Source organism: Aquila chrysaetos, chromosome 13, assembly GCF_900496995.4.
Source record: "Aquila chrysaetos chrysaetos chromosome 13, bAquChr1.4, whole genome shotgun sequence".
NCBI classification, from domain to species: Eukaryota; Metazoa; Chordata; class Aves; order Accipitriformes; family Accipitridae; genus Aquila; species Aquila chrysaetos.
In genome coordinates, this window is record NC_044016.1 from 28,129,906 (window position 1) to 28,156,575 (window position 26,670).

The window sequence follows — 26,670 nt, forward strand, 5'->3', positions numbered from 1 at the left end:
TGAAATAATAGCATAATAATTCTACTACTGAGTAGAAGTAGTCTATGTCCAATATTTTGGGTCTTCTACAGATGCTTGAAATTGTGGAACAAGATTTAATCTGACAGAAGTTTCAAAAGTATGGTATTTGCAGTAATGGGGTTTTTTTGTAAATATTTTTTTATTTTGTCTCTAGCAGGTTTGCTCAAAAGGGTGCACATATGACTTTATATATTAGCACAGAGTTTCATACTGGGGGGGAGAATGAGTAAAGTGCTAGGAAATAGCCTATGAAGACAAGTTCAGACTGTCATTAGGGAAAACAAGACACACAGGTTTTGATTTTCTGTATTTTGCCTGGAAGAAGCATGGGAATCAAAGCTCAAACTAAAAAGTTGCAGTTTCAGAGGAAGTGCCAGTGGGAAAAACAGGAAACCCAGACTTCAAAGGAGTCTGGATTTCATCCTTCTATCATTTACATTTAAAGAGGCAAGAGATATCAATAATAAAATAGCAAAAAGTCTGTGATTTCTGCAACATTGAAAATAGAATAATTCAAGAGTTGTAATAGTGAAATTAGAAGAAATGTTTTACAATGCTGATGGGTTGGTGGGTACAGAGCTAAATTCCACCATTGGAAGGCCTGATTGCTGGCGTGATATTGGTAGGTTCTTTAAAAAATTGAGGAGGGGTTGACAGGGAAACTAAAGGCAATTTTAAACACATCGAGGCCACTTTTCATCACCATGTGCTGAATGAACTGGTTATCTAGTGACCAAATTGTGTCATGTTCTGTTTCCTCTGGTAGTTAAGTCCACCCAGTGCTAGCAGCTTGGATGGATTTCTTCCACCCTGTGTAGCTGCATGTTTCCAGTATGCCAAACAAACACACCTAACAAATATTTCAGAGGTGAAGTGATAGCGCTGCTCAATGCCAGCACCTCACTCCCCATTTGTCTGCCTCATGAGACCTCAAGTTGCAACTCCTTTTTCTTTTTTTTTTTTTTTTTTTTTTTTTCCCCTCAACACAAAAGCTACGGTGCTCACCTCAAGTCCTTACATTTTGAGGTCTCAGGGGTCTGCCTTTCAAGATAAGATACAATTTCATTAAGAGAATAAAAGCCAAGCTTTAGTAGGATACAGTGACAGTGTGTGAATCAGCTGAAATCCAGTGGGAAACAATCACATAAAAAATTTAACAGACAATACTTGAAAAGTTTTCAAGAGTAGGGTTTGTGTATTGCTAGCAGTGAGATGCAACTTCTTTTTCAAGGACTCACTTATTTTTTTCTCTCCCATTTGATAACTCCTTTCTTAAGTTTTTTTTTTTCCTTTCTTTTTTTTTTTCTTTTTTTTTTCCCTTCTCCTGTGAGTGAAGAAAGGTCTTTTGCTTTGTTTTTTTCTTTTCAAGAAACTGTAGGTCAGCTTCCTCTTTCATTCAGTCTTGCATGGTGGCATGACTTCTGTTGTTCTTGTCTGGATAAAAATATTTCCAGGGCTATATCAGACATTTAGGTGAGTCCCAATTCACCCACATCCTGTGAGCACATAAGGCAAGACTGGTAGTAGGTCCCCAGTTTGCTGGATATTTTTGTTGATGTTTCAGGTATACATCATTGTCTCTAGACTTGGGATATGTGTATAAGTGACACCCTGTGTTATAGATCAGCTCAGACTGCAAGGGTGGATGTTACTGTTCCTTGGGCAGATGAGGGTTGATGGCACGTCTCTGATAGGTTTTCCCCCTTACCTGCTGAGCGATGTTCCTACCAATGCCTCTGGCCTTCTGATGGCATTGGCAGCCACTGTCTAGCACATAGCACAAGCAAAATCCTACCTATTTAGGTAAGCTGCTGTGGTGACAGATAACTTGGTTTGTGATGGGTATCTTGGAATCAAGCATGAATCTCGTTTTAACTGTGTTTGGGTAAATAGTGCCTCTGCCTTCACTGACTCTTTTGCCCTCCCTGAAATGACTCTCACTGAGTGCTGCTCCCTTTGCAAATTCGATCCTTCAGACAGGACAAGAGAGGCTTATAGTGACGTGGGTGTTCAAGAACTTTTCTAGCTGTTTTATTTTCCCCTCTTTAAATGCCACAGTCAGGCCCAGAGAGTGAGTGTCTCCTACGCTTTGTGTGAGTGTGAGAAGCAGGTTGTATTTTATTACTTTAACTTAAAGTTAATCCTTTGCAGCTTGTGTTCACACTGGCAATGAAATGACAGCAGGAGTGAGGTGAGAGTAAGTGATAATGTCTTGGCATTCGACACTAAAATGAATGTGTGCTTGTGAAGTTCTGACTCATTAATTCTTTTTCCAGGCAGCCGTGTGGCTTAGCAATGCACTTCAGTACTGTGATGAATTTTAGATTAGACAAATAACCCAGAATAACAAACACTTATTGTTTGATGGAAAGGGAGGTTTTCATTTGTTTGACTTTTTGTATCAAAAAGAATATGAAAAACTTGCAAGTCTGGGTTTTTCACTGTCACTTATATCATATAGCAATCTCAAGGACACAAAATGCCCCAAGCCATGTTCCTTGTAGGAGATCTTTCTCCAGGACTGAGCTGCACAAAAGAACATAAAACAGACTCTGAAAAATGCTGTTTTAAAGTGGAGCAGAATTGGAAAACACACTGTTTTCCTTTCCTCAGTCCCTCAGATTACTGCAAGCCACTTCAGATGTTGTGAGACTGTAACTATAATGGTATGATCCTATAAAGTGTTTTATGGACTTCAGAATAAACAAATATAGAGGCCACATCACCTGAAGCCCTGAGATGCATAAGGAAAAGTGGAATCCACACTAATCACTGAAGAAAATATCCTTTAAGGGGTTTCAAAGCACAGAAACATGTTTATTCCAAAGAAAAGCAAGGAACATCCATCCTTTTTAATCCCCTCCTGTGGATGTTATCATAAGAAACAACTTGTTCCACTGATATTACCATACCCTGCAATTTAAGATTAATGAACTATCATCAATCCATGCAATAGTTATTACAGGAAGGAGAAAACTGCACTATGTTTAAAAAGAAAATAAAATGAAAACTCAACAACTGAGGTATATTTTTCATTTTTTAGATTTCATCAGGTTTGCGTTGTCCCAAAGCATTGAAAGTGTCCGACTTTCTTGTAAAACAAAGTATATTAAAAGTGACTAGCATTTAATCCATCAAGATCACTCTCCTTGTAATGGCACAGCAGATGGCTGGGCAATACTACTTCTCACAAAAAAGATTGCTAATCAATCTATGTACGTGTTGTTCGCTTCACCCACTCAGCTAAATAAAGTTCACCAGCAGAGTGAACCATGGAATTTTAAGCTTTTTCTGAGCTTTTAGCCCACCAACAGCATACACATTAAGAACCAAAACTACACCCACAGCGACATTTTGAATTTATATAAAATATTTCATATCCTGTTGAAATGCAACAGTCTCATAAAGATGTATTTCTGTCTTTCACCTGAGGTGTTTCTTTTCCATTAGCTGTTATAACTTGCAACATTGTCCTCTTTTAGCTATGAAAAATTAAAATTAAAATTAAAATTAAAATTAAAATAGTGGTTTGGGTAAACTTGTTTCTCACATATGCTGTTCCACTTTTCAGTAATATTGCTAGGAAGTACACCTGGAACCTCAGTTCAGATAAGTGATGTCTTCAAAACAATTACTCAAGAGCAGAGGAAGCTGAAGTCTACTCTGTTCTACCAGTTACACCTCCATGAGCTTTTTCTCCTCAGATTTTTTGCATGATGGCTCTTGCTGTGGTTTTTATTCATTGCATAGCAGTTAACTGTGATTCAAATTATGCATTCTCAGCGAGGCTATCTGGGTGTAACTGAGAATGTAGTTTACATTGTATATTCTTACACACAGTGGCTGAAGATTGCGAAATAGTAGCTGTGTAGATACCACATTTCTGTGTGTGTCTCTGCACACTTGCCATCTAAAAGCCCAGTATTTTCTTGCTTTTAGTCTATGTTTCTCCAGTTTTTTGAATTTGTATTCTGAACATGTATAAATATTACTTTTTCTACCTGGGAACCTTCATATTTAAAAGTATTTTTTTCAGGCTTCTTTATTTCTTTTTAATTAATGCACTTCATAGAAGTTTTTGATGTTCCTAATCTCCATCTGCCGTTCTTCCAGATGAAGCATGCTTCTTTAAGTGAAAATCCCCTAACTTTACATGCAGGAATAGCTGGGTGATGCAGAAGCTGTCTGAATTGAACTTCTAGGCATTTAGGCATGTAGGACTAGTCTGCTGCTGGCTACATTTTCCTTTTCAAGCTCATAGTTTTGTTTTCTAAGTCCTACAGTTCTACTTCATTGGCTTCTTACAGTATTTATTTTTCTGTCTGATTTTAGCAAAGTGAGATGTATATCAAAGTGTTACCTTTGTTGTGTCTGTAATACACTGGGCAACTTTTTGCTTGGAGATTAGAAACCTCCTGAGAGCTGTGGTTTTTTTCTGTGCAGAAGTTCTACTGCTGTTGTGCAGAGAGCAGCGGCGTTAGTCCCCTACCAGTCTGGTGTGAGGCACGGTTACAATTTTGTGGACATAATTTACTGTTTACAATTTAGTGAAAGTTGTTCACCTGTTTGAGCTGTATTTGATTTATAGGTTATTCAATTTCTGTGCAAAGATTATTGATAATGCTTTGGTTGTGCAGTTGCCTCATTGTCAGATGACTACCAATTGAGAAGATTTTAGACTTTCAAGTGAATGTCTTTATTCTTATACCATGTGTGGCTTTTTCATTTTCTTTTTCTTTTCATAAAGCAGGTACTGCTCACATTCCCACGTGTGAGCTACAGTGGCTCTTAGGTTGATGTTAAAAAGGTATATTTATGCATTTGTATTTATGCAATGCTGGAATAAGTTGCTGGATTGATAGCCATAAAATATGAAAATTAATTGTCTATTAGCTGAAGGAAAAAAAGAAGAGATGTGACAAGTTTATATGTCCCTATTAACCCTTAATGGCTAAAGGGATAGAGAGATACCCTAGCACTGAGTTAGTGCAAGTTCATCCTAGCTGAATGAGATTGCCTGAGGTGAGAGTAAAACCACCTTAATCTCCATACATAACTGAAGAAGAGATATAGGCTCCTATTAGGAATTATTCAGATCTTAAGTAACCTTAATGGGCTTCTGGAGAAGGACAGATCACTCATTCCATGTTTTGCACAGAGAACTAGTAGTGACGATATACTTGCGTCTATGACTCAGTGGGTAGTGAGAGAAAGATAAACTCTTACGCCTACTGTAACCAACCTTGCCAGGATTATAGACTGCTCTGGCAGGAGCTTTCAAATAATTTCTTCTCCGATTATCTCCATCCCTTTTTTCTGCTCCTTGGTCCACTTCTGCTTGACCCACCTAGAGTCAGAGTTGTAATTTAATTCAGGTTGAGAGGGACCTCAGGAGGACTCTAGTCCAACCCCTTGCCCAAAGCAGGCTGAACTGTAAGGTCAAACATGCAAACATGTTGCCCAGGACTTTATCCATCCAGGTCTTGAAACCCTCCAAGGATGCAGTCTGCACAGCCTCTCTGAGCAGCCGCTTCTGCTGCTTGATGAAGTCAGAACCATCCCTGGTTTAGCTTATTACCATTGTCTCTCTCTCTCTCTTCTTTTTTTTTCAAATTGCCATGCAACTCTATAAAGATCTTGGCTCCCTCCTTTGGTAATCTCCTTTTAGGCATTAGAAGGGTGCTGCTAGGCACCCCAAAACCTTCTCTTTTTCAGTCCGAGCAAGCCCAGCTCCCCCAGCCTCTCCTTACAGGGTGCGTTCTCCAGCCCCAACTATCTTGGTGACCCTCCACTGGACTCACTCAAGTTTGTTGATGTCTTTCTTGTATTGGAGTGGACATATTATTCCCAACTGGACTGAGTAGTCCAGATGTGGTCCAAAGATCGGTGGGTAAAGGGGAATAATGTGAGCTCCTTGTGCTCTTGAAAAATATTACAATTCAGAATCCAGTAAGAACATTAAACAAATCTGGGGCCTATTTAGTTTCTGCTAAATTTGAAGAGAATGGGCTCTTGTCTGCGTCAGAGCTCCCTGGCAAGCCCTGTCACCCTTATCTAATAAATCCTTTCTCTAAAAAATGTCAGCACATTTCTTCCTTTGTTTTTCTCTCATTCCACAAAGATATATAATACCCGCAAAAATAAAGTTTTTGGAATTGGCAATAAGTTGCAGTGTGAAGAACAAAGAAAAGCTTAATAAAATTAAAAGGTAGATGAAGTGAACCAAAATGAAAAGAACCTCAGCAACTGACTCAATACAGAAAGCGTTGACTCAAAATTTCTGATCCAAGGGATAATAGAATTTAGTGGCTTGAAATAAATGAATAACAACGATATATGGACTTACATTATTAGGATAAGGTTCAGATGGGGATTTGCAGACATCTCAAGCACAAGGAGCAAAGCAACTACCTTCCTTCTGTTAGAGAGATTTCTTGTAGGCTTGTGACTGGGAGAAGGCTTGTTAACAGCATTGTGGCATTTTATAGCAGGCCAGAGAGAGTGTGTTGGATTCTCTTAGCTAATGGCTCTGCTGGAGGGGCAGGAACCAGTCTGCTAAACACAGAGATCACAAGGATTATTGGGTATCAAATAAACCCTGGTAGGGTAATGTGCTCTCAGTTAAGTACTGTCCAGATCCCTTTTCTTACTCCTTTCACATGTTTGCTGACTTTGGGTTAGCTTAAAAATGTCCCACTCCACATCCTGTATCTCCTTTACCAGTGAATGTCTCCAGAGGAGCAAAAGGGTGAAAGAGGGAATTTTCTGGGATGCTAATGAAGTACGGGTAAATAAATAAACCTGTGTTTCCTTCTCATTTCCAAAATGATAATGGGTAAAGCATAAGTGAATCCCTCTTTCTGTGTTTGTTTGCAAGAACACAGATATCGGGACTTGCATTTCTTTCTGCATGATAATGCTGTGACTGCTGGTCAGATGCCACAGTGATGTTTTAAAGAGGCAGGGCAAGACAGATCCATGCTGCAACATTTATGCTTGCCATTGCTGAAAGCTGAATTACAGGCGATGGGAACAAATGAGCTCTTTTTAGAGGTTGAATATGAATCTCTTTATGTTGTGGTGGTGTAACGTGTTTTCCATAGTGCAAATATTCATCCTTACTGATTCTGCATACTTTCTGGATTCATGCTGAATTCATATTTTAGATCAAAGATCCCTCATTTTTTAAGAAAATCTCACTGTTTCTGTCTTTCTTCTCTTTGTCTTTTTCTTCCTCCCCTTTCCCGCCTTCCCCTTACCCGCTACGTGTCCAATATGACCTTTGTATTGATCTTTTTCCTTTTCTCAACCCTGATGGTGTCCTGCAGCAGTGTTGTCCTCTCTAGCACCAGCTCCTGTAACTGGTGGCATTGTCATATATCTCAGAAACCTTTGTGCTCCTTTCCAGGGCACATCTTTTAAAATTAGGATGTTTCAGTGGTTGTGGACTGGTGTTAGCAGGTTATGCTAGGAAATTTTTGATGTTACAGCAGAAATTGCTGTGCAGCTGTTTTAGGGATATGTACTGGAGTTGTTACAAGGTTGGTAAAGAAATGTAGTAAAGAGACAGTAGGACTTAAATGCTGCAACAAAAGCATGACTCTAACAAATGACGTTCTCTTCCTACAACATTGTGTTCTTGTCAGCGAAATAATGACAATACTGAGTAAGAGACTTCAGGGTCTGATACTGGACAGTGATTCACTGAAAATACAAGAGCACATATAAACCTGACTGTTACACATTATGGTTTTGTTCATTAAAGTGAATTGAATTCATCCTGCGTGTGTCCAGTTCTGGACTCCTCACTACAGGAGATACATGCACACACTGGAGAGAGTCCAACAGAGGGCCATGAAGATGATGAAGGGCCTGGAGCATCTCTCCTATGAGAAAAGATGCTGTTCAGTCTAGAGAATAGAAGGCTCAGGTGGAAGTTCATCTCTGTGTATAAATAGATGGTGGGAGGGTGTAAAGCAGATGGAGCCAGGCTCTTCTCAGTGGTGCCTAGTGACAGGACCAGAGTCAATAGGCACAAACTGAAACACAGGAGGTTCCCTCTGAACAGCAGGAAACACTTTTTTTACTGCGAGGTGACTGGCACAGGTTGCCCAGAGAGGTTGTGGGAGTCTCCCTCCTTGGAGATACTCCAAAGCCATCGGGACATGGTCCTGGGCAACTGGCTGTAGGTGTCCCTGCTTGAGCATGGAGGTTGGACCAGATGACCTCCAGAGGTCCCTTCCAATTTCAACCCTTCTGTGATTCTGTGATCCTTTGGTTTTTTCCCAGTAATGAGAAACTTATAGGAAATCTCTATCCTTTACTGTAGTTCAGATGAAGCTAGTGAGGAAGATATGCAGTTGGAATCAACTATTTCAACATCATGTAATCTGAAACTGTTCAGAAGAGGAAAAGCAGGCTGCACCATCAGGGTAAAAATGATACCTGTTTTCAGCTTCAGAACAAGTGACTGAACATTGCAGTAGCTACCTGCTAATGCTGATATAAGTAGTGGTACTGCAGTGAGAAATGGGACATCTAATAGCCATTTGGTAAGGAGAGTAAAGGGGGTTTTTTGGTTGCATCATTATATTACATAGAAAAAGACAGCACTTTCATGACGGCAGGACTTTCACTGAGAGTCAAGTGGTTATCTGCAGGATATAAGGTGGATCTGAACACAAAAACTAAACTGCTGAAAAGAAGGTATTTAATTTTTCAAATTTATCTTTCTTTTGTTCTTCAAACAGTGGAAGCTCTACACTTGGGAACACTGATGGCAGCACATGGCTATTTCTTTCCAATCTCAGACCATGTTCTAACACTAAAGGATGATGGCACCTTTTATCGATTCCAGGTAGGTGTTTTCAATATGTTCTTGACTTGTGCAAATGGAGGCTCATATTAAAGGCCTTACACAAAGGTTCACAGCAAATTTTAACCATACTTAGTCTCTTATGTAACCTAGTAAATGGTGGCAATTCCCCTTAAAGTAAAAAATGGTAGAAGGATTTTATTTAGAAATTAAGTTAGCAAAATGTTAAGATGATAGTGACCATTTTGATCCCTGGAAAAAGTGTGATAATGCTAAGTGTGGAAGTATCTCTCATGAAATAAATTAATCTAGTATTTTGGAAATATATTAAAGGAAACAAAATTATCTTATTGGCTCTTATTCCTAAGACAGTCTTAATTTGGAAAGGGGGAGGTATTTTAGTTATTAAGCCCAGAAATCTGATGGAGGGTAATATTTATATTCTTTCTTATGTGAGGATTTCCTTATTGGTGACAGAGTAGTATTGAAGCAGTGTGTATTCTTCAAACAAGTGCAGACATATTTCTATATTGATCTGTGAGTCCCATTGCATACAACAAACATGCAGATGCTTCAGAACAAGCTGGAAGGATGTATATGTATTCCTATACCTACATGTATATTATTCAAATACCTACATAGTTTTATTTTATTATATTAAATTTCAAACTAAGGGCTTGGGGAGCAGGAGTGTTGTTTTTCTAATAATGAATAGCAGGCTAGAAGTTTGCAGAGCAATACCTCCTATGACTTGAAACAAATATGATTGCACAGTATCTGATTATGCATTCTAGACAAGGAATTCACTTTGCTTGCAATGTGCCACCTTTGACAATGGTGGTTGTGTTCTGTATTGCTTGTCCTATTAGGTGTTCTTCCTGGTAGGTATCCCCAACAGCTGCTCCAAGATCTTCCCTAGATATTTGTTGCTTTGAAATGTTACGATGATTATCACTATGAAATTGATGAAATGAATACCATAGTTTGGTAATCCTGCTCTGTTAGTTCTAACTGTGTTAAATACTTACAGAAAAATAATATCTCGTAGAACAAAATCTATTGTCTTCAAGATATTTAAGTCCAAGCTTTGTTTTAAACATTGTTTAAATAAGAAGCCATCAAGAATAAAATACAACTGAGATTGTGGTCTTTAAAATGCAGAAGAAAACCGTGATACATTGGAGACCAATCAGAGTCTCAAACATTGTATTAGATTAATTGCTGTACAATACTTTCATCAATATGTTGGCTTGAGTTCTATAGACCCACATAAGGGAAGAGAAAAGTTCATAATATTCGGTCTAAAATAAAATCTTACAGTGTATATAATTAGATATGTACAGCACAGTCTGGCAAGAAAGAGAACGATTGTTGCATACATGCATACAATATTATCATATTTTCATATGTAGATCCTGTGGGTCATACAGTGCAAAAAACCTGTCCTTCAGTAGGACAGTAAGTTACATGTGTATATGGGTAATACAAAGAGCTGTCACTCCAAGCCTCCTCTCCCCAAACCACAGTTACCTTTGATCCTCCAGAGAGGATTTGAAGGGAAAGGTTTCCTTCTCATGGTGCTTCATCCTGCTCAGTGTTCAGTATAAAGAAGAGAGGGATGGCACATGGGTGAAGGGGCTTACTGCTGAGGGAAAGGCATAGATGTGGTTATGAGGCAAGTGAAAAGTTGAAAGAAATCATGGAGTGGTTGAGGCTCCAGTTCTTGGCTTGTCTCTGCATAAGCAGCGGCCAGAAGGACAAAATATCTGAGGCCTTCATTTTGCAGAGAATAGGACTTATTTATAGGAGCGCTGGTCATTGAATTCTGCACAGCTGCTGGCCTGCTTCTATCTCAAACATGGGAAATGAGCACCTCTGCTAGCATGATAATTTGACTGAAGGAAAGTATAGATTAGAATTAGCTGCACTGTGAACAACTGAGAGTACTGCGGCTACCCTGCCACGGGCTTTCCTCAGAGAGTTCTACAACCTACCTGTTTGGACATGAAGCTTCAGTGAGGGTTAGATTATAAAATGATACCAGTTGATTTACATAAGTTAAGGATTTGGCACCTATTTGACATATGCATATGAAATAAGATAAATTCCTCAAGTGTTGCTCAGTACATAGCTGCAGTATTTTGTTTGTTTGCTTCTCTGTGCTACCTTTTGCATTGCTATTCCTATGCTAACAAAGTTAAAACAATGCAGTTTTAGTTGTTAGTGTATAGCACGAGAAAAAATTCATAGTCGTGTCATGTGTCACTGTTAACTGGAGTTGTAACAGCAAAAGTTATGTCATTACAATTCCACATTCCCCACCAAAATAAGGCTAATATAAAATCTGTTACTGAAGCTGTTAAAAAGGAAGATGAAGACAACATACTCAATGGGGAGGAGAGTTTGACTGCAAATGTGTGAATTTTGCACTAGAATAGTTATTCAGGTGCTTTGGAAATAGTACCCCTTGAGTATTGGACAGGATTCACAAATTTCTGGGTATTTTAATAGAAAGAGAAAACCGTGCACCTGCCAGCACTGAAAAGTTCAGAAGCCATCCCTGCAGAGAAATCTGTCTGCAATACAAAGACCTGACCTACAAAAAACAGGCTAGCTACAATAATGTTATCCATGCACTTCATTTTTTGTTTTCCAAAGGGTGACGCATTCCCTCCTGACAGTAAAATTACTTCCAGTTTGTTTTAAACAACCTTCTGTTGTATAGAAACAGCTAAAAGCAGTGGAGACTGTGCTTCATTTGTGCAAATGCCCTTTTACCAGCAAAATTATACTTTTTCAGTTATTAGTCTTGCCATCAGGAGGGCTGTACAATCATAGTTATATGTGCTTTTTTAAAGAATATGGCTTTAGAAATTAAAAAAAAAAAAATCATTCCAGATCATTCTTTGACCTACTCAGGTGTAACTAGGTTAGTTTCTGTGATAACATTTTAATTTAAAGGGAATGGATCTAAATATTAATTGCCTTACTTAAGAGGAAATTTCTTACTAGTCTTAACAAGGGAAAGTAGAAAATTCAGGGATAGTGATACTTTCTGGACCATCCTGGACAGCTGCATTGCCTTTTCCTGGTAATTTAAGTCTGGGACCAAAGAAGGAGCTGAATACCTGCTAACCAACCTCCTCTACCTGAGAGCAAATAGGTATGAGGGGCCCAAATAAGAAAAGCAAGGTGCACCTTAGAAAGCAGATCTTCCTGGGGCCAGGGATTACTCGCTGAGACTTTTCACCCATGTCCACGTAAGTGGCTATATGTCTGTCCTGGTGAGGAATGCCTGACTCACCCTCTTAGCAGGTAAACCTCTACTGTAGACTCCCAGGGAAAGCTATGTTGATTTATTCTACAACTTGCACATGCATACTAAGTGTCTCAATGTTCATAGTGAAAAATAATGTTTCCTAGTATCTTTTTTCTTTAAACAAACTCCTAGGATATTGAGGCTAGCGATAATCACACTCCCATTTTTTTTGATGAAATTAATTCATGATTTAACATAAATTAATTTTCAGAGATGAAGTTTAGGTTCTGCTGTTGTTTTGTAATTTTTAAGATGGAAGGCATAAATAGCTGAGAAAAAGTGTGAAAAGGAGAACAGTTTCCTATGAATGCGTGAGTCTGGTGAAGATAGCAGCAAACCTCATGGATTTTAGCAAGATGAAGATTTCACCTGTGATGTCTTCTCCTGTTCTGCCACTGGGAACACTTTCTTGACAAATGCATTTAACCTTTCTGGCCTTGTTTTCCTATGCCTAAATTGGGGATAAAAATATATAGCAATCACTGTAAGGATCTTGGGTTATCTTTGCTGCAAAATAGTGTAGAGCGTGAAGTGCTGTGGATCCATGTGTCTCGGATGGAATTACATTGCTTCCCGCATCTCCTTGAGTCAGCCCTGCTCAGCTAGCTGCCTCTTGGCTCAGTCCTGGGCCGGCCCCTGGCTATTCTGAATACTGAGGCTGTGGCTGAATATCACAGCTCCAGCCACTCTCCACAGCCTTGCTGGATCATCTACCGTGCCTTGAGGGAAGTATTTTACTGGAAGCCAGATTTTAGAAATAAAAAAGGAGCAGGTTATCTTATCCAGCATTTGGCAGATTTTCTTTGGCAATCGCAGGTGCAATTGTCTCTTCAGCTCAGGCTCAGCATATGCAAGTTCTCTTTAGGTTTCGAAGAGGGGGAAAAAAATTTCGAATCCATGTGTCTTTCTGACTGCCCTACCAGGGCCCTTTTTTCTTTTTGAACTCCCTACTTAGACATACTTTCCCCCCCACTGCTTTCCATGCCTATGCCCTCCTTAGGAAAGAGGAGTCAGAGACAAAATCTTTATTGTTTCCACCTTTCTCAACTTCTTTTTTAATTTCTGAGCTAACTGTGGAGCAATACTTGCTGGCATCCTTCTTCTGTGGGCTTGACAGTGCTAGACCAGTGATATCACCCTTTTCCTTTGTCAGGAAATCATTTGAGTCAACGGCGGTGAATGTAAACCTGAATGCCCATAAATTCTGCCATCCATCATGCAAGGCATTTGAGATTGCGTGTAACTATTTTTTAGCAAAGTCTTGATTTCTCCTGTTTATAAAGACTCCCTAGTGCCTGTGAGAAGAATAGCAGTAATATGCAAAGGAAAGTTTATGAGTGATTTGAATATTCCTTCCTCATCCTAGTAATTAGATTTTAAAAGATTTCATGGAGTGGAGCAGCTTCAGAAACAGCAATCCTTTTCTTATTACTATCAACAAGGGGTAACTGAAAAATGCTTAATGATTTCCCTCCTCAGTAATACAGTTTAATGCATAGAAATTAATCATGTTTTATAAAAGCTGATGGGCAACACTGATTTTTACAAGTGGCTATTTCATTAGCTCAGATATTATTATTGATTAATTTTATGGTAGGTCCAAAGCAGATCTATTTGTTTTATCACTGGATTGCTCATGATGCATAGCAGCCGCTGCTGCCAATTTGTTTAGCGCGGAAAATGTGCTATATTACAGGATTTTGTTTCTTATGACTTTATTAACAAGAGGATTATGGATTTCTGTGGTTAGGTTTACCTAATGATATTAGTTTATAATGCAAGAGAACCAGTATGTGTTTGTGTGTGCAAAACCAGTTTTTCCATCAATGGCACTAAGAACCTTGTAACAGTCTGTTTTGTTCGGAATGCTTCAACGGCTCTACGAACACATCTGCAGTGCTAGGTAAGCCTTATTTCTCTAGCTGCTGACTTGTACTGGCTGCTTATTCAAATTACAGATACAATTAAACAAGGTGCCTTAAAAGTGTACTGATAAAAACTGGCAGCATTATTTCTGCCTGAGCTGATAAACAGTATTTGACTTTCTCCAAATAGTTCTACGACCCACGTTCCTTCCGGCTATAAGTGGGATATCATGGCAAAATGACAAATATTCCCTGTTTAATACTTGTTCATGACGAACTGCTTCACATTTCCGAGGAAAAGTAAAATTCTTAAGTATGATAATTGCTTCAGACTTTCTACATTTCACAAAAACCCCTTGGTATTTCATAATCTTCTCTTTGAAAATGGTAGTGTTGAGGTACAACATGTTATACCACACCCATAACTCTCCTGGGGAAAATCTTCATGGGTTTCTAGATCATGAAACAAGGTACATAGGTTGTGTAATGTTTATGCTATAGGAATATGCGATATTGCAAGGGATGTCATAATTCTTCTACAATGTACTCGGGACCTGTGAGTTGTAACAAATAGTTAGACCAAGGTTTGTTTGCGTAGTCCAGGTATAGAGAAGGTAATTTACATGGACAGAGGCTCCTTGCATTGCTGTGGAGTTTTTTAATAGATCAGATGAGAGCAGGCAGCTTTCTCCTTTGCACACACCTCCTATTCTCATTCCTGACCACATTCCACGAGACCAGGGATCCTCTTATCAGACTCTTCTTACTTCCTAATCTTTTCTTGTTGAACAAGGCAAATCTTCTTCCCCCAGTCTTCATGAATAACCTCTCTAGCAAATTCTTCTAAGGGATTATTAAATATCCGGACTGCAAAATTATGTGGAGACTTTTGAAACAGAAGTGGAAGGATGTAATCTCAGCACATACCTTATAGTCACGTGTTATGTGATTAAACTATTTGAAGTCTGTAACATCTAAGGGACAAAGTAAACTTCAGACTGCATTTGTAGGAAAATCGGGTTTTTGGAGTCAAAGGTTCCACAGATTTCTGTCTGAGACCTTGTGCGAGCTCAATGTTGTCTGACTGAAGAGGTGGGGACAATAAATCTCTGCGCAGGTAGGAGTCCATGAGACGCTGGGGCTGAGGAGGACTGCAGCCGGAGGCAGTGGGAATGCACACAGAGCATGTCCCTGAAGAACAGAGACAGGCAAGGGACTGTCTGGGGCACGCAAGGGCCAGCCTGAATGGGGGGCCTTGATACATGTTTCCCCAGAATCTTAATGTATCATTCTAATAACTGAATTGTGCTATCGTGGGAGCCTTCTGATGAAGTTTCTCCCTGGGTGTCTTCTCAGCCAAGCGTGATGTTGTTCAAGATTTACTTTTATTGCTACAATTTATCAAGGGGTATTCCAGTGTATCCAGTGTGCATGACACACGGCAAGGTAGATTAAGACTAGAAGTTCATGACTGTTAATACCAAACAATTAGGAAAGAAAATGTGGAATACACCTTTGGGAAAACATCAGTCACTTTAACTACACACAAGTTTACTGTTGGTGGATTTTTTCCATACAATCACAGCATTGCAAAAATCTTTTAATCAGAGACTGATTTTTTTATCATTTTGCATTTTCAGTGTCTAGGTTTTTTTAAAGATTTTTCTTGATTTTTTTGGACTTTCTGTTTAAGTCTTAATCCTGTCCCTTACCACTGGTTTTGTGCCTGGTTTTAGGAGAATTTTCCTTGTCTCTGCACCCAACAATGCCATTTCCTGCTTTGAAAGTGAATAATAGTTATGTACTCTTTGAATACAACTTTATCAGCAGCTGTAGCTGCTTTTGAGCACATATCTTACGGTGAAACCATAATTCTTTACTTGCTGGTAAGAAAGTAAGGTAGGACTTTGCTTTGGTCAAAATACATAGCGTCTCCTGTTTATTTCTCATCTAGTAGGGGCTTTACACTGTCAGTGACCTAATATGTTTCTGAAAAATCCAGATGTTAGTAACCTTTAGCTTTTAAGGACTGAGAAATGGATAGTGTATTACAATTGTTCAGTCTACACACTAGATCTAGAAAGATTAGAATACAGAAAATGTCAGCTTTTTCCCTTTTCTGAAAAAGGCAGACCTTCCCCTTGCTGTAGTCTTCTAAGGCTCCTCTGCCTTATGTGATTTTCTTTTAAATAACTGCCCATGTTTCAAAGGTTACTTGAATGAATATTTTTTCCATGTATAACTTGCCCTTCAGCTAACTTGCACCCCTTTAACCATCATGCAGATAATCCAATACTTTTGATAACTCGTGCCAGTTAGATACTAGATATTACAGAGAGTTAGAGATAGAGGAGAAAGAGAAGTACCAGAGCAAAAATTTCGTCATAATATTTACACATGCGTATAACTCACAGTGCTGAGGAACCAGGAGTCATTCTTTAGTTTGGTGCGGCTTTTTTGTTTTCTACAAATAAGCACAGTTTACCCACATGAAAACACAATAATTCCTTAAGCGTTCTATGCTGAATTTCATCAGGCCTCTAACCTGAACTATCTGACCTCATATAAATATTTCTCTTCCTGGTTTTTTTTCCTGTACTTTGCCCTGTAGTCTTATCTTCATGTCAAAATTAATTTTGGGCATGTTCGTGAAGCTGATTGCAGGCAGACTTGAACTTTGTTCCCACTGGGAGTCAGCTGGCTGGAGGCCAACTCCAGCCACGTTGCAGTGCTTGAGCTGATGAGCTGTACTTCTCAGCAGGTCCCATTAAATGCATCCAAGCACCACGCAGGCAGGGTCACGGCTTGCGGTTCAGAGGCAGCTTGTGCCTGCCCAGTTCAGAGCATCAGCAAGGAGAGCTCACGCCTGCGTGTCATTCCCTGGGCAGGAAGATCTTTACCTGACCACAGTCTCCCTCCTTCCGGAGACTCAAAAAAGGAAGGCACTTAATAATCTTCTGTACTTATCTGTACTAACTGTTTTGAACCCCTTTCTCATACTGTTTGCCTTTTGCTGGGGTTTCTTTTTGGCTTACCTTATAACACATTATTGAAACCTTTTATTACGACTTACCATGTGCTTTGCTAATTAAAACTCATGTTCTGTTTTAACTTTTCTGCTTTTGTCTCCTTGGCACAGGGAGGCTTAACTCATCCTTAGTAGCACACCCATTAATTTGTGCTTTTTCCATGATCTCTTTTTCCTGTTTATTTGATTGGAGATTGCAAGTGTGGTTACACCGGCCTGTCACTACACTTTCTCTCTAAAGGTACTTGGACGTTTAGCACAGTCTCTTACAACAACTGCCACCCCGCTTCCATCTCTTTGTCCCTCGGTTTACTTTCCTAAGAGACCTCCTGTGTCTGTTCTCTGAGCCTGCTGACCCTCAAGCTGCTGTGCTCATCTTTGCAGAATACCAGTCTCATCCTGCAGTCACTTTCACTCCAAGTACTACACACCTGCAAAATCTTGGTCGGGTATTCTCTAATGGAACAAAATCTATTTTATCTGTTCCCTCGAAAGTTTTTTTCAGCTTTGGAAAGGAAAAAGTGTCCTCGGTGCATTTTCACACTTCTCAGCATTGGTTTGAACCAAGTCCCTCTGTTGGAAGCAGGTCCTGCCATTGAGACGCAACTTTTAGTCCTTCAGAAAATTCTTGGCCACCTCTGCCTCCTAGTGAGCTAAAGTGGCATTCCACAACATTGAAGATCCTGCCCCCTTTTCCCATATTCTGTGTAGTGCCCACACTCCCTCCACCACTGATTTGTGAGTCCCAATAAAAGCTTAATGTGTTATTTTAACTAATTACTGAAAACAGTGATATCAGATTTATCCTTGATTGATATAATCTCTCTGAGAGCCTCTCAGAACTATTGCTTGCAGTATTCTTGCTCACCAGGGGTAGCTTTTCATTCATGTATGAAACAACAGATTCCTTCTCTTATATCATAAACACATAGCCGTGAATATATAATATTTCCTCATAGCCTGATGTGAAATGAATGCCAAAAGCAATTTTGGGATTTGCTCAAAATCAGAAGACAGAATTTGTTTTTTAATCTCAGGTGGGATAGGAGTATATGTAATTTGTCAAGAGAAAACCTAAGTATACATGAGGAGTTTTAATAGGGAATTTGCAATAAGTATACCCACAATTGGAAGAACCTCTGCCTCTTTACTTGTGAAAGAGCTCTTCCCCTGCACCTTTCTCCAGCCATCCTCCACCATAACTGCTACTCCTCCCTAAATAAAATCTGAGCCCCAGCCAGTTTCAGCTCAGGAGCTGCCTGAGCGGATATGGTTTCTATGTATTTAGTAACCCTCACTCCATCCTTTTTCCAGAAGCTCAGCTTGAACCCGTAAACAGAGGTTAAAGTTATTGTTAGAAGGAAAATTATGTAGTTGTGCTTTTCGTCTCCTGAAATACGCTTCGTGCCTCTAAGGATGGGCTGTTCTCCCTCTCCGAGCTTGAAAACTGTATGTTTAAATGGTGGTGACTTTATGCTTTATATGATTGTTAAATTACTTCTATAGCTTCTTGCTTCTCCAGGATTCACTGAGTGCTGCCATTCATTGTTTAGGAGTTCCTCTGCTTCCTTCCATTTGTGCTTATACCGGTCACTTTGAGTTCAGTGGCACTGTGAAGGAATAGTTGATAGGAGAATGACTTATTGCTGCTCCATTACAGAGCACGAAACAGCTAACAAGAAACACATCTCAGCCTTTGAAGTCAGCTTGTGACAGTTTTTTTACCCTTTAACTCATTGCTGTTGCTTGATAAATAGCAAGTTCTAAATTGCTCCTATTATATTTGATGGGTCATTATTACAACAGAGAGAGATTTTTCACAATATATGTTTAATCTGACGGTAGGTGTGAATGTGTCACCCTTCAGCCCTGTTGGTTTCCACATTAACATTAAAACAATTTTGAGGGAAGTGGACAGCAAGAGAGGTTTCCATTTTTGCAGCTGGGAGATCTTTGAGAAAAACCAATAAGAAACAGAGAGTAAAGCAGAAGTTTTTCCTAAGGAAGCACCTGTGTTTTGAAATACCACTCAGGCCAGTCCACATATTTAATGAGATTAAATAAGCTGCTCAAATAATATATAATTCTTTGTATGTGTGTGTATGTATATATAGATGAATACATTATGTATAAAATACTATAATCCTTTACATTTTAACAAAAAGTTATGATTTTAAAAAAATTAAGTTATTTGTATGAAAAATGCCTATATGGTCTTATATTCTTCGTTTGGTAGAAGTGAATTATTTTAACAATACACTTAGCAGAGTTTTAATAAGCATAGTATTGAACTAGTTATTGATACTTTTATTGGCTTTCCATTAAAAAAAAATAATCACATTTTAAATCACAATTGGTAAACAATTAGACAAAAAAATAGACTTCAACAGATGAAAAGAACTTTGATAACTTTATGAAAACAGGTTGTGTTTAGTGGCATTTTTAAACAAATAACTCCTAGGAAAGGGTATTGAATGTTAATATATACCAATGAAAACTCTCCAAAATCAAGAACTGAATATACTCTAAAATACCTTCTGTCTTTTCACCTTCTAAAATTGATTCTTCAGGACATGTGAGAGGTATGTTGCTAGGGAAGATGCAAAAGAACCTCACTACCTAACCTTGTGGGTTTTGTTCCCTTAACTTTAAGAATAGAAAGAACACTTTGTTCTTTTTCAATGCCATTCTGACACTAGTGCAATAAACAAGCGTACAAAAGTAATTTTCTGTTTTGATGCCTATTTCAAAATTGTCAAGTTAACAACTATAATAGATCTACCAAAAATGTTAATTGACTCTGAAAACCAGTATCAATCCAAGGACTGTATAATCTTTGTATTGTCTAACTTGAGTTCCCTACTTTTTTGTTTTATCTGTAGACACCCTATTTTTGGCCATCAAATTGTTGGGAGCCGGAAAACACAGACTATGGTCAGTGTAGAAATCTTTCTTGTTTCTTTTGGGAATTATGTATTGTATGAATGAACACATCATTGCAGTCTGTCTTGTTTAATCATCCCACTGTTAAAAACATAATTATATGTCATGTAATTCCTGTGCAAGAATTGCTGATATTGAAATGAATGTGGTGTTACCTTTTTCAAAGTTTATTAAAAGTTTATTAAAGTCAGATTTGGAGTTGATCTGAGGGGGGAAAAAAAAGCCTCAAAATTCATCAAAACCTACCTTGCTGTTTACATCTTCTGTTTGCTCCAGGAAATGTGATTATTTACAGTGACAAAGTCTCAGTGAGGCAGAAGACACTTTATTGATGTTTGTGTGGTAGTTATTCTCAGATTCAGAGCCAAAGATATGCCTAGTTTAGATCTCTTATTTCTGATATACACTGTGTGGAAAATTATTTATTATAGAAACCAATATCGTTCTAATATGAACTATATTAGAAAATACCTTGTTTATTTGCCTGTTTTGGGGGTTTTTATTCATAAATTACACATTGTAATTACTCATGTGTGCTTAGACAGGAAAATCTGAAGATAATAGATAGTAAAGTATTACAAAAAAAGTCATTAAAAATTATAACTAAAGTTAGGTGCCTCTGTACACCAAATAGTGACCTAATTTTTAAAGAAAATGGATTATCTATGAGCAGTCTCCTGTTCATTCTAATCCAGACTGTAAGTACTCAGGTCATGTGAAGACCAGGTCACTTATTTAGGTAACTAAGCATGTACATGATAGCTTACCTTTTCAAAAACTCAAACTTTGAAAGTTTGTATTTACAGCTTTTTGGAAATTTAAATGCATGTTCATTTGTAATACGGATTCAATCTCAGCCCTCAGGAGCTGAAGACTGCAGGGATGGGTGGTTCCAATACACACTTCCACTCTTTCCGCAGCAGACAGTTTAATTTCAAATACATTTCTAAGTAAAGCAATTTCAAGCTGAAACTCTCAGCAGAGCTGAGTGCTTCCATGGTAGAGTTTGAAAATGGTGATGGTTTCCTCATCCTATAGAAGGAGAATAATGTTCATCTTTCTTTAAAATACTGAGATTTCAAGATGTCCAACAAATGTTATTGAAAGCTACAAAGGAGGAGTAATTCACCACACCTGAGTGATTAGCCACTCCATATGAGGAAATTAGTCACTGAAGGAGACATGCTTGATTTACTTCTTATTACAATGTTTTTTCCTTTCCTTGAAAGTGTTATTTGCTTTTCTCAGAGGGGCACTTCAGTATAGTCTCCTAATAAGTTAAAGATCAGAAAGTAATTTACTGTGGTTTTAAGAGACATTGAGTTGTTCAGCTGTAATGTGTATTACACTACCAGGGGGATTTTAATAAATAAATATATGCTTAACTTGAGATCAGGCTGAGAAGTTTCTATTAATATCCTTTAATCTAAATTAGGAGACACTAACTTTCTAGTCACAGCTGATCACTGGATTGGGCAATGACTTACATACCTTAGTCAGTAAACAGAAATCCTGTATAATGTCCTGTTTTTGCATGCCAGAAATAAAGAGTTAAACTTGGGACCACTTTCTTCATCATGCAGGGAGGTGCCTTTGTTGAACAGTAAACGTACTCATTTGAGAGCTTTTGAAATTTAGATATAAGACCTGTAAAATATGTTCCAGTTGGTGAATTTAAGCTCTTCTGTTGCAGAGGGGTGAAGGAAGGGAAAGCCCTAACCCTGCCATCTCATTGCTCCTTCTGAGTCATGAGCCAAACATACAAGCCTGTAAGAAACCCACCCTCAGCTCCCCCATGCAACAGGGTCAGAGCATCACACTAGATCTACCTAAGGTGGCCGTGTGTCACCAGAATTGGCTAATGCTAGAGCATTTGCAGGAAAACAAATTTTTGAGACACCTTTTCAATAGTGTTCTTATTATGCTAACATCTTCCAGTCCCAGAAATTAGCTTTTGCCTTGTGGCCTGAGGATTTTTTTCCACTGCCTTTCTATTAATATAAAGAGAGGGCAGATAGGGGGAGAACTGAATACAGCTGCTTGCAAAAAGGATCACATAACTGTTGTAAACGATGGTCATCAGAGGAATACAGAAAAATCAAACAGATAATATTCATGAATCCAAAATAAATCTAAAGTAGAATTGAAACAATTTGAGGATATTAAAGGATAAATTCCACATCAAATATACTCCAAAGAGGTTTTGCAGATTTTCACAGTAATTCTGTTGCTTCCTAGAAAATACAATAAATAGAATTTATGTTAGTACGGATATGCAAACGCATTTCATACTTGTATCATGGTGCTGTGCAGTGCTTCCATCTTCATGGACTTGTCCCAAACAAGCTTGAAACTGCACCTCCTAAAACTAGTGACTGGCAAACATTAGGAGTCTCTCAAGGCCAGCAAGAAGTAGGCTTTCTCTGTAGTCTTCCTTTATCAAAGGTGTTAACAAAGCAAACCACTTTCTTTGGCATTGACCTAATTTTACAAGTCTTTGAAAACACACTACAATTTTATTTTAATTTAAAAATTACTCCCAACCATTTACCATTACTCACCCATAGCTGGGCTACTGTCCAGAATGTAGCATACTGCCAGGAAAATAATTAATCTTAAACTAGAAATTAAATGAGATTGAGATACTGCATGTGTTAGTTTATTACCAGAGCTAACTCAGAAACAAATAATCTTTACGTCTTTGTATAACATGTTAATATCTTCTCTAAAACATAATTTCTTGTTTCACGTGAGCTTGTAACATCAAATATTTTCTTTAAAAAACATTTATCTGAAGAAAATATGAAGAAGACATGAAAACAGAATCTTCCAAAATGTCAAGAAACTGCAGACCCATTCTCATAATAAAGCTACAGTGCAGTGCTACGTCTTGGTGGCAAAAAAAAAGGGCTTGGATTAATTTATTGAATATCAAAGTGGAATCATGTAGCCTTTGGTTTTGTTTGTAGCTATCAAAATATTGACCATCTGATCATTCTGAGGTTACTAGGTAACTGTTAATTTTCACAAAGTGCTGAAAATCTCCCTCCCTTTTTCTTGAAAATTGTGCTATAAGAGATCTCAAGAGAGATGCCTCAAACTGCAAATAATTTCTAAAAAGGCAAGTTCTTAGGTTCTTTCTGTTGAAGATACCTGTTTTAATGCCATGTGTCTTGAAGTCCACCCATGTGGGACATGTTGTTTTGAGTAGAATCCCATTGGTTTCAGTGGGATTTTATTAATGAAGTGTGCATAATAGTAATAATAATGATAATGATAATAATTTTTAAGGCCAGTGTAGTTCAAATCACTTTGCATTTCCTTTGAGTTAAGTTATGTTCCTGAATTATGATTTGGTGTTGTGACAAATAGAATTGGATCTCAGTTCAGAAAACTGACTCCGGAAAAGAAGACAACTAATGGCTGAGCACGTGACCTACCTGTAATCATCTTCTCTTTTCTTACAGATGTAATTTTGTAACTGACAGAATTTTTTTCTGGCAGATTAAAAACAGTTCATATCATTAAGAATTAATTAAATATGGAGACTTGTGAAGTCCATTGCATCTCAGAAAGGGGAAATATAATGCCACATATGAAATTCTTACTCCATGTGCATTTGGCCTCAGTTCACATGGGATCCATCAGGTTCTTTTGGCGGTTTAGTATCTCACAGCTGTTGCAAATTTGAAGAATTTAGTTCCTTACTGTTCTCTTTTTTTGAATGAGATAAAGAAAAACTATGAAATGTTAGGGGAAAATTCCATTCACAACAAAATAGCAATTATTTTTGTGTTTGAAAAGCTCAAGCCTAACCATAAGCAAACAAATGAACATAGTTGTGACAATGTAAGAGGCTTATAAGAACTTTAGATGTATAAGATATGAAGAATTAGTAAGTTTTACTCATTTTCTCTAGTGCACTTTTGTTGATGGTTAGACTCAAAAGCATCTGTGACAGAGACCTTTTCTTACAGTTAACTGCATATTAAAAACAGAAGTACGTTTAAAGGAGAATAAAATTTTGAAAGTACCACAGTCACTTATAGTGTTAAGGAGGTTTGGACTAATACTAGAAGATAAGAGTCAGCTGCATCTGTACAGTTGCAAGAGGATGCTGTTTCAGCCTTGTAATTTTTCATGTGTACATTTCTCCCAAATGAGTTAAAAATGGAGGAGGATTGCAGAATCTTTATAGGTTATGGAGAACACAGTAAATAACTGATAACGCAACATGAGTTTAAGAGCACATGACCGTGTGATCTGTAAATGATGCTAAATGAGACAATTTTTCTATATATTCAAAGCAAATTCTTAAATTCTGCTGCTGTGAAGAAGGACAAGTTTTGAAAATATACATATTTTCAGTAGCCTTCCAGGTAAAGTCATGCACTGTAAAGGCAATCTTCTAGGAAATTACAGCACTTACAGGGGAAAAAAAAAAAGCACTTTAATTAATTGCTCCCTTTAAAAGTGTAAGCTCCCTGTCTGGATAAGCACTGCCTGTAAACTTCCCTGGCAGTTCTACAGATATTCATGACTTATCCAGTCTGAGTTACAGTAAGACAAGGAATTAATCTACTTTTGCTATGTGAAAGTTGTTGTCTCGTAGCTGTTGTTCTCCAGCATTTTTATGAAAGCAAAAGTCTGTCCTTTCTAAATTTTCTTGATAATCAGCTACAAGTCAGTCCATACAAAACTTCCTTCCTAATGATACCTTCTTATTGCTTAAGAGTAAACTGACAGAGACCTCTCTGTGTTCAGCCTTTGCTGCTCCGTTCTGAACATGAGCCATTGCACCTGGCTCATCTGCCTCTCCTTTGCCAAACTTGCAGTCGTGCTAGAGAGTACATAGTGCACAAAAAGTAATTGCAATAATGTATCATGTTTTTCGCATATTGAAAATTTTTGTCTAATTTTCTCTCTGGAGTTTGTTGCCTGCTTATTTTATGTGCCTAGCTTCAAATCCCTCTATGAAAATTTGATTAGTTCAGGAATTTCTCTCTCATTCGTCTTCCTGCACCCTTTTCTATGGAGTAACTGGCTAGAAGGAGAATTGTACAGAGGATGCATTATATACTTTCTTTGCCCAGATGCTCAGGCAGGATTCCCTTGGCAACAGCTTATTAGTAAGCGATTTGTGTTTGAGAAATACTAAGCTCTATTGCTTACCTGAACTCTGCTGGAAAACTGCATGTGCTCAGCATCTGTGGAAATCAATCCATAAATATGAGTCAGTAGCTTGGGGCAAAACTGGTAGCAGAGTAGGATTTTCTTCAATAAAAACTGTCAGATATGAATAAAATTTTATTTGTTAAAATTTATGCTGTAAGAATGAGGAGAAATTTATCAGTATAGTGTAAATAGTTTCTGGAGAGGTCTACAGTTCTATAAGCTTGAATCTTGATGCCCAGTTCCCATTTTTTCAATAGCTAGCGTCAGCCAGAGTGCGTCAGCAATGACTCCTGCAAGCAATCCTCTTAGGTCCTTAATAGAGGTCCCTCCTTTAAGGACCTGTCTCAAAAATTTCTGGATTTCTATGTGTAGTAAGAAACAGACTCTTTCCACGAGACTCAAGTAATGTACTAAATTGTTGCTGAGACTGCGTTGTGGCTCCTTAAGTGAGGGATTTTGCTTTGAGAAACTACATATACAGAATACATTGACTAAGATCCTCGTGGCAGGCCTAAGTGAGGAGTACAGTCTATCAAGGAGAATAGTGCCTCAAGAAAATGTGCCTGGGCCCAGTGCTTGCTATGCATAAAATTTAATCTGCTCAGAACCGAATCAAATGAGCTTTAGGAAAGAGACTTGCATTAGCAGAAAGATGGAAAAGGTGACCTACAAGATTTTTTTCCACTCTGAATTTGTATGCCATTATGTTTCTCTGCAGAGCTACATAATTCACTCATTAGGAGCTCTCTCTCTGTCATATAAATGATGAAAAGGAAGTCTCACTTCAACAAGCATGTCCTGAATTTTGTTCTGATCCTTGCTAATTCTGACATTGACAAACCACCGCAGCAAGGGTTCTGTAAGCAGGAGGCATTTCCTGAAAAGGCTTTCCAGTCAGCTCACCACTTCAGAGTTTTGTATTTACCTGAATTATTCTTTCCATGAATGTGTAACTTATTTCCATAATATATGAAGCATGGAAAATGTGTTTGGCCAATGCATTTGTATGCACGCATATGAAAAGGTAACTGACCCAAGTAGATGTTTTCTGCAGCATTATTTTAAAAGCATTACTTTAAAAGCATTGATAATCTGCATCTAGGTCCCCTATAAAGCGAGATAAAATTCCTTATCAGAATAAGTTCTGAGATTTATAAACATAACTCATACTTTTCAGAATTGCTTTCAAATTACTGTGTTGAGTAAAGTAAATAGGTTTGTCTGTTCCATTACCAATATGGAAATTAGAGCTTTCAGGCCATGAAGGGAGCAATGCCAACAAATGCTTTTTTCTGCAGTCATGCAGTCTTGCCACTGATAGTCCTTTGCAGGTGGGCACTGAGTAATTGCCCACTTTGTCAATTAATGGCCACCTTCTGATGCCATCCCTGTAGCTGATTTTTGCAGTTTAAAAGAAAATACTCTCTATCTTCTGACACCCTCAGCCTTGTCTTGGATTTTACATGCCCTAAGTGGCTTCTATGCAAAATCAGTGTATTTGGAT

At 38.2% G+C, this 26,670-nt stretch overlaps 1 protein-coding gene across 10 annotated transcripts in view; it reads left to right on the plus strand.

Moving 5' to 3' along the window:
• Positions 1-26,670, plus strand: part of RGS7 (regulator of G protein signaling 7) — a 263,514-nt gene that overhangs the window by 168,273 nt on the left and 68,571 nt on the right. For all 10 annotated transcript variants that reach the window (XM_030034927.2, XM_030034922.2, XM_041128388.1 and 7 more), the window contains exons 4-5: positions 8,772-8,878; positions 19,931-19,982. In XM_030034927.2, coding sequence (XP_029890787.1) covers positions 8,772-8,878; positions 19,931-19,982 — 159 coding nt within the window. The remainder of the gene's footprint in view (positions 1-8,771; positions 8,879-19,930; positions 19,983-26,670) is intronic.